The sequence below is a fragment of the Acyrthosiphon pisum genome, chromosome A1, assembly GCF_005508785.2.
Source record: "Acyrthosiphon pisum isolate AL4f chromosome A1, pea_aphid_22Mar2018_4r6ur, whole genome shotgun sequence".
Taxonomy (NCBI): domain Eukaryota; kingdom Metazoa; phylum Arthropoda; class Insecta; order Hemiptera; family Aphididae; genus Acyrthosiphon; species Acyrthosiphon pisum.
Window position 1 is genome coordinate 123,076,263 of NC_042494.1, and position 9,205 is coordinate 123,085,467.

A 9,205-nucleotide genomic window follows, 5' to 3' on the forward strand; every position below is an offset into this window, starting at 1 on the left:
TTTTTTTACTGTATCTATGTATTTCTTGTCTGTAATGTTGTAAAAGCCGTCTGGCGTTGATTATAATAATAAATAAATAAATAAATAAATAAATATAATATTAACAAAGCTCGCTGCAAGCTCAACTCTTGGATCGACGCGGAGTATACATACACTCACCGACGATAAAGGTAAAATGTAATAATGTATAAAAATAATTTTTTATTTCAACCTGGAAATTTCACGAGATGTCATGGCCTAATATTACGTAGGTATCTTATCGTTTAAATTCGTTTAAGCTCTGATGCCAGCCGAAGAAATCGTGAAAAGAAGATTAAGAAGACAAAAGTCAAAGAACAATCCAATAAATCCTAACTGTCTTAGTCAATTAGTTATTGAGAATGATTGGTGTTATTTGGGTGACAAATCGACACGATTTTTATTGCATGATAACGGAATTGACGAAACTGAACGGATAATTGTTTTTGCAACAGATAATTGTTTAAAATATTTAACTGAAGCTTCTACCTGGTATATGGACGGACATTTTTCAATGGCTCCACTGTTATTCCAACAACTGTACGTCATTCGTGTTAAAGTAAATAGTGTTTTTATAACTGCGGCTTTTATTTTTAAGTAAAAATAAAACAGAATCTAGTTACGAAGAAATGCTTCAAATCATAATTCATAAATGTGCCGAAAGAAATTTGTTTCCGGACCCACAAACAATTAATGTGGACTTTGAAAAAGCAGTAATCAATGCTATAAAATCTGTTATTGGAGAAGATGTACAAATCCAGGGATGCTTTTTTCATCTCTGTCAAAGTACCCACAGAAAAATACAACAGTTAGGTCTTGAACAATTATATAGGTCAAATGAAGAGTTTTCCCATTTTTGTGGCATGTTAGACAGTCTGGCGTTTTTACCAATAAATTATATTAATACAGGTAAGTAATTACAACTTAAAATATAATTTTAAATAATTTAAAATATGGGAAAATTAGGGGTACCCCTCTATAATGTACAATTTACTCATAATATAAGTATAGTTTGAGATAGTATTACGCTATTGAATTAATTTATTTTATTATTACAGTAGGCTAACACAGTATTAAATATTTTATAAATTTGTTACTACATAAATAAATTTTTTTGAACTGCTATTATAAAAACTTACGAGTAGAGCCCGGAACTTGATGCATTTGCATTTTTTTTTCTAATGATTATATTCGAGGCTCATCTTTATAGAAATTCAACTAATTTCACACAAAATTGAAAATTCAACAGTACAAATTTAATTTTGGATTTTTTGCATTTGTTTGGTATTTGTTGGTTGCATTTTTTTCGTTTTTTAGGTCATCAAGTCCTTACTTATGAGTAACATAAGTAGTAACATTGTTTTACATTTTCAAGCTTTTTAAGTCGATGACTATTTTAGAAAAAAAAAATTTAAAAAAATTTAAAACATCAAATGTCTATAAATAGCTTGATTTGTTCAAGGTTTAACGTATTTAAAAAGTGTCATGTCTGAAGAAGCTACAGATTTAGTCGAGTATTTTGAGCGCACATATATAGGGTCGTATAAAAGAGTTGGGAACGGACAATCGGAGTTACGAATAAAAATGAGAAAAACATCTCCTCATTTTCCACCATCTGTCTGGAATGTAAGAGACGCAACATTAAACAACGGAGATCGAACTAACAATGTATGTGAAGGATGGAATAATCGGTTTTCCAACTTAGTAAGTACTTATTTATTATTAGGTATTAAAATTCAATTAAAATATTCAATACAATTTGTTTAATATTGATTTAGGTGAATCACAAGCATCCAACAATTTGGACATTAATTACCAAGATGCGGCATGAAAATGCAGCAGACGAAACTAAAGTAGCACAGCGTCAACTGGGTACCATCGGACCACCATCGAAAAAAAAAAAAAAAGATATATTAAAACATCTTTGCGAAGAGTTCGATGGTGGAAGTAGAGACATTCCAAATTTTTTAAATGCGATTGCTAATTTTATTAGAAAGTAATAAAATGTTCTATTTTTAAAAACTTTTTTTTTTTTAATTTTAAGAAAATAATTTAGGTAGACATTTTTTTAGCAAATTATTTAATATTTTATTTTATTTTATTGTTTATTATTTTATATAATTTGACCATTTGACTAATGTGTGTACAGTATATAGGTGCCTTCCCAAAGTCATATCAGAACTAATGGTACTTTCCTGTTATACGAGACTACCTTAATTTTATTGCCTTCTTTGATATATTTTTTAATAATGTGTATTGTGGGGATGGTCAAAATGAAATAAAGAAAAAAATTAAATACCTACATAGTAATTATTTGTAATGTATTTTACACGGTTAAGTGCCAAATTTGGCGCGGGGTAGGTACGGAAAACAATAAAATAATAGTAATAATACTGCAAAGTGTTAAATCCACAAATAAAATAATTAATAATTTATGTATTGTGGGGATCACATTCAAATTTTATAAAAAAAAATTAAATACATAATAATTATTCGTAATGTACCAATTTGCCGTGGGAAACACCAATGACAAAAACTAATAATATATGTAATGCTAGATATACAATCGCAGCTTATTTAGTATTATTTTAATTCATCTATAATATCAGCTAAGATAGGTAGTCGCGATAACGGAAGTAGTCTTGGGTGGTAGTCGCGATAATAGCCGTAGTCTAGAAAGTATAATTTTGGTAGTCTTAGATAACAGGATTGAAATGTTGAACGAAACAGGGTAATCTCGTATAAAAGGAAAGTACCGAACTAATCATAAAAAACAGAAAAGTTGAATAAAAACCAATAAAAATTGTAATGGGTATTATGAAAATATTAAAATTTAATTAATATTATAAATAATTTATACATTTTTATTTACATAATGGTAATCGTTTCCGTCACCGCTATCTTTGGATTTTTTAATTAATTTTCGGACAGTATAAAATTCTACGGCAGCGTAGCGTCCCTGTAAAGACATTGTGGCGCACAATTTGGAGTTTGGGAACCGCTGGTCTTAGGCTTGAAACAATATACAATCCATATTTGTAGGAAATTATTAATTAAGTTCGATAGTCGATACAAATGTGTTTAAATTGCATTATAAAAATGTAATCTAATGACTAAAATTAAATGTTCAAGTTCCCCGTACATAAATTATTGTTTTTATACCATTTAAATAAAAAATATAAAAAGATTTTTTCTACATTTTAGGATTATATTTTTATACCATTTGATATTTTGACCCAGAATTATATCAATTCACTATCGTTAAGTTACACGGAATATGGAATATGGAAGGATCTGGTATGGATTTAAAACTATTGTTTGTGTTATTTGTATTACTTTTTATTTTTTTGTAATTGTATTATTTTTCTTACATTTTAAAATCTTGTGCAAACCGCAAGGTGACGTCGTTTACGCTTTACAAATTACAATAGGTAAGTTTTTGAAATTAATTTCCCGTACAGCAGTAAAATTAGAAAAAATAATTAAGAACCAGTTCATATATTATATTTTGTACTATGATATAGTGACCTCAGTTACTATTCACGTTCCAAGTCCAATCCGATGTGTAATAGTCGGAAGTACTTCAATATTTACGTTCATTTAATATTGATTAATGGTTATTAACTAGTATACAACAGTTTGAAATGATTCACATAACATTTTTACTATATGCATATTAGTTATTGAATACCTACGTTTAACTTCATCGTGTTAAAAGTAAAATAAATAATAATATTATCATTTTTTTTAATATATAAAATACAATAATGGTTTTAACAGTTTCATTAGTGCACATATTCCAGCAACCATTTCAAACAATTAAAACTTACTACAATCAAATCAGACAAAAAGACGATGTTGTTAAAATTTCAGAATTAATTGATGCGCACATCGGTAATAAGTAAGGCAGAGAAGTTATAGGATTTGCATATTGTTTTTCTAGAAAACCAAAACACAAATTTCGTATAAAAATCAATATACAACATTTTAAAACATTTTTTTTTTCGTATGATATGTTTGCATATTCTGATGATTTTCCAGTTAAAATATGTTGTTGCTTTGAGTAAAGTGTAATTGTTTCTTAGTTATAAGGAATATTATGTACCTACGTGGCTAATACGTACGCATGCTATAATATAATAGGCTATACTATTAATTAAAAATTAGAATAGGTACCTTATGATGAAATAAATTTATTTTCAATGTTATTCGTCATGACTCATAACTTTAGATACCTTATCATTACCTGCATTGCCCGCAATTGGCCATTAAATACCTTTATAGTTGTAACTTGTATTATTGTTTTTATTCAACGCGGCTATCCGGGATATACATATACAGCGTGATTCACTAAGCATGATTACCCCCATTTTTCTTTTGATAATTCATTAATTAAAATTTTGATTTTTGCAGGGATGGAAAACGTTTTTAATTTTTTCGTTTTCGTTTTTGTTATTGATTTAAAAAATATCGTTTTTGTTTAACTTTTTTAAACGTTTTTGATTATTACGTTTTTGATTAATGTTTTTAAAAACGTTATTTTTCTTTATTGTTTTTGATTAACGTTTTTAATAACGTTATTTTTCCATATTGTTTTTGATTAACGTTTTTAAAAACGTTATTTTCCTATAGTTTCCAAATAATGTTTTTGATAATATATTTTTTTTATATTATATTCTTATAACTTATAACTTTTAACTTTAAAGTTATAATAGTAACGTGAAATATAGAAATGCACTTAAAAGTTGAAAATTAAAATTAATTACCTATGATATATATAAAAAAAAAACAATATTATCAAAAACGTTATTTGGAATCAATAGGAAAATAACATTTTTAAAAACGTTAATCAACAACAATATATACTATACTGATATATTGTTATATTGTACAGTATATCCCAGAAGTCCCGTATCACCCTTAGTATCTCCGTGGAAAATCAATATATTTAAATGCAATTTTTTTACAGTAATAAGTATGGAAATTCTGATTGAATAACATAATATTCGATTTTTTTTTTTCAAAAATTCAAAAATTTTTTTTAGGAAAATAAATTTATTAAATTTCTCAGATAGCCATTTTGTTGATCATATTTTTTAAAACAATTCAAAGAAAAAAATATTAAAATTTAATGAAAATCACCCAAGTTAGGGCTAATTATTATTTTTAATTTTAGCAGAAAAATCAGCGTGATTGTAATAATGAACATGCGAACCGTATTTTGCTAATGCCGCGGCCGTATGCATAGGTAACATAACTATTATTTTTAGAAATTCACAATAATAATTAGCTCTAACTTGGGCGATTTTCATTAAATTTTAATATTTTTTTTTTGAACTGTTTTAAAAAATATGATCAACAAAATAGCTATCTTGGAAATTTAATAAATTTATTTTCCTAAAATAAATTTTTGATAATTTTTGAATTTTTGAAAAAAAAAATCGAATATTATGTTATTCAATCAGAATTTCCATACTTATTACTGTAAAAAAAATTGCATTTAAATATATTGATTTTCCACGAAGATACTAAGGGTGATACGGGACTTCTGGGACACACTATATATTATAATATATTATATTATAAACAGAATATATTATATTCTTATAACTTATAACTTTTAACTTTAGTTATAAAATAACACGCAATACAGAAATGCACTTAAAAGTTCAAAATTTAAATTAATTATTCTTAATATTTAAATTTTAAATCAAAATTATAATTTATATAAAAATTAGAAAAATTCAAAATTTCTGATTTCAGATTAAAATATTTTTAAAGTTAAAGATTAAAAAGTAAAGAGTGAATTTTTTTCGAAATTTTTTTTTTTGTGTTGTAATTTAATGTATAATACTATATTTTATTTTCGTTTTCGTTTTTGATTTCGTTATTCAATTTTTTCCGGTTTTTGTGATTTTTGGTTATCGTTTTTTAGTTGTTTTTTGTTTTTGTTTTATTAGTTGTTTTTTGTTTTTGTTTTTTTGTTTTTTTTTCGTTTTTGTATTATTAATTTTTTTTAAATTTTTTGTTTTTTTCTGTTTAATAACGTTTTTTAAAAACGTTTTCCATCCCTGGATTTTTGCAATTTTAAGCGTACTTGGACTTTTAGAAAAAAACACCAGCTAAAAAGCCAACTTATTTGTCAATAAAAATTAATTATGCAGGTAATTTTTTATTAATTCAATATTTCTATAGTATTTGAGTCATATTCAATATAATTAATACTTATACATATTAATATATTATAAATTCGGGGGTGGGCAAAATACTCTTTGTATTTAAATACTAAACACTAAATACAAACATTTTCATCGAATAAATACAAAATATAAAATTCAATAGATTTCAATAAGTAAATACAAAATACTGAAGACAAAATATATTTGAAAAAAAAAGTATTATATTTTCATTATAAATTATATAACTAGTGTTTATTATAGTCAAAATAAAATGACGGTTACCTGGTTACCACTTACCCTTCAAAAATACAAATTTTTCAAAATTATGGTCTGAAAGTTTTGATCTAATAGGATCATGAATGGCTAATTTATATAGGTTATATAACTTAATAATATCATAATAGTTATAGCTCATAATAGTTTTTCTTATACCTACAATAATTTTATATCATTGATTTCAAATTTAACACAATCCATTACAATGACCCCCTTAGGGGTTAACAGTACAGAAAAGCGAAACCTACTTGCCCACATTTTTTTTTTAAATTTATATATACTTATTAATTATTATTAAATATTTTTATTGATTTGAACTGTACATTATTGTTTAATATTTTGTCTTTGGGTAAATTATTCCGTTTGGTTGAAAAAGCATGGGGTGAGGGGGTCCCAATATATTCAGAATATAGATACATATAGCCACACAGGGGCGTATTTACGGGGGTGGATATGGGGATAAATCCGCCCCCATGGCTCTTTAAATACATGTCTATTATTATATTATAATTATTACATCGTAATCTGTAAGCTAAAATTCTTGTCATCCACCCCCTACAAAAAATACTAAATACGCCACTGTACCTATTAGGTCATATAAAAAACCTTAGGAACATTTTCATTTTTCGTACATATATTACAGTGTCGTAGCCAGGGGGTGGGCACTGGGGGCACGTTAAGGCTGTCGAAGTGAACCATTTTGAAGGGGTCGGATTTAGGAAATATTGTACATCCATCGTTAGTACTATATCTATGTGTGTAGTGACTGATCATTACTGTGTACCAGCTTTCAACAGTCCTAATATAGTCTTGTATTTTTGTTAGTAAATTTTAATAATATTCGAACCAAAAATGGAATGTTTTGTTTACAAGTTTCAACACATTTTGTTATAATGATAATAATATTGACGAATACATTAACCTATTGTTTACAATAATATTAATACATTTTTATATTAAAATGTAGCCAATGTAGGTACCATACTTGTTAACATAAATATAATATAGTCATAAAACGAGTAGTAGATACACTTTATGAACAAAGGTGTCATAATTAGATACTGGCATTTCAAAGGCTAGAGAAAAAAAATTAAGTGCCTTCCCCCAACATTTTTTTCTGGCTACGGCACTGATATATTACATAATAATTAAATAATATCATCATATCTGTTTTGGAATACTCTACCATAGATATTTGTATTAACTCGGGAAGCAAAATATGTTTTATATGCGGGGATTAGTGATTAAGTGATAAGTATAATTTTTCGTCAGATTATAGTAAACTAGAATTTAATTTAGTAAAGGATAACTTATTATTGTGGCATTTGCCATCGTTGCATGACTGCTGAGTTCGGTAATATTTTGTTTTTAAGTTTTTAAATTGTTCGTAGTAATATTATAATGTATGATAAATAAAAATGTATTACACAGTAGGTAGGTACACACTAATAATAATAATAAATACTTAGTGTCTTAATTCTTGAAAAATAGTAATTTGTCTATTCTCTGAAATCCAAAATACTCTAAATAACGTTTGTTTTTAGCATATTTAATTATTAATAATATAAATATACAATATGCCTACCTCGGGCTACCCACATAAACTATCAAAAGCAAGGTAGGTAAAATGAGAAGACATTTTATTTTAAAACATTTTGGTTATGAGACTCGCAGAGACAAGGACTGCACATATTTTATTTTTAATTAAATTAAATTTTTTGGTAAAAAAGTTAAAAAAAAGTTATTTTTTATTTTTGAAACAATTGAAGATAGCCATTTTATAGAGTTTATATTTATACAAATTTTGACTCTTCAACATTTTATTTTCATTAATTTCATTTTTAATATGTTTTTTAGTTTATAGGTAAAACGGCAAAAAACCAGTTTTGTCCGGGTGACTGCTAATGGATATCCTCACGGACACCCCTGTATAGGTACCCCTATTGTTGAAAAATTAAAAATAATTATTAAAAATATCAATTCAGTATATTTTAAATTTGTAATATAATTAATAACCTTATTTACTAGTGTATGCAGTATAATATAAATATTTATAGAGGTATCTGAGGGGGGGCGCTGCCGACGAGGGTACGTATATTGTAACAGCTATAGTCGACGAACCGACCTGTAGTAGAGGGTGTGTCGAATTCGTGGAAGGTGTTCGCCGTCTCTCTTTCCGAGAAGCGAAAAAAATGAAACGAAACGAAATAATATTATGTATATCCCTCCGGTGGACGATGCTCATAATATAAAATCACACACCACACACACACACACACACACACACACACACACACACACATACACACTACGGTTAGTAGTTGTATAGTGTATAGTTGTTGGCTACGGTTCGTTATTATAAATGTACCATCATCATTTTGTTGGCATTCGATCAATTAAACGTATTATTAATAGAGTTTTTAATTTATAGACCAACAGCGTCGTGTTGTACTTAATATACTTACTATATAATACTCATATATAATATCGTATAAGTACGTTATTATAGTTTTTCCGTCAATTCCTTTTTTCCACTGCATTATTATGATTGCCCGCCGCCATTTTCACGTTTTTTTAATACACTGTATAATATTAATACATTATAAAGATAAAATAAAATATGGGTCTCCAACTCATGAGAGTCCAAAAGGGGCAAAGCGGGCGGCGGTGCTCACCAATAGCTTATAATTAAAAAATTATGTGGGCAGCGGATTGTAAACCGGTTTACCTGG

The 9,205-nt window shown here is 27.0% G+C and overlaps 2 protein-coding genes across 3 annotated transcripts in view; both read left to right on the forward strand.

Moving 5' to 3' along the window:
- Positions 1–615: 615 nt before the first annotated feature.
- LOC107885917 lies at positions 616–2,034 on the forward strand. The gene is made up of 3 exons (XM_029488203.1): positions 616–927; positions 1,481–1,722; positions 1,797–2,034. Exons 1-3 carry the CDS (start codon positions 648–650, stop codon positions 2,016–2,018), a joined length of 744 nt encoding a protein of 247 aa, XP_029344063.1. The 5' UTR covers positions 616–647; the 3' UTR covers positions 2,019–2,034.
- A 1,198-nt stretch (positions 2,035–3,232) lies between these two features.
- LOC100574808 (PRELI domain-containing protein 2) overlaps positions 3,233–9,205 on the forward strand; it is a 6,992-nt gene continuing 1,019 nt past the window's right edge. The window contains exon 1 of one of the 2 annotated variants that reach the window (XM_029488205.1): positions 3,233–3,912. In XM_029488205.1, the coding sequence (XP_029344065.1) occupies positions 3,786–3,912 (127 nt within the window). In that variant the 5' untranslated portion in view covers positions 3,233–3,785. The remainder of the gene's footprint in view (positions 3,913–9,205) is intronic. The other variant, XM_029488204.1, reaches the window with a different exon arrangement.

Excerpts from the sequence above, each read along its gene's own strand:
- LOC107885917 (XM_029488203.1), top strand. The coding sequence starts at position 648 with ATGCTTCAAATCATAATTCATAAATGTGCCGAAAGAAATTTGTTTCCG. Across the intron at positions 928-1,480 it reads AATAAATTATATTAATACAG|GTTTAACGTATTTAAAAAGT; the intron begins GTAAGTAATTAC and ends GATTTGTTCAAG. Across the intron at positions 1,723-1,796 it reads ATAATCGGTTTTCCAACTTA|GTGAATCACAAGCATCCAAC; the intron begins GTAAGTACTTAT and ends ATATTGATTTAG.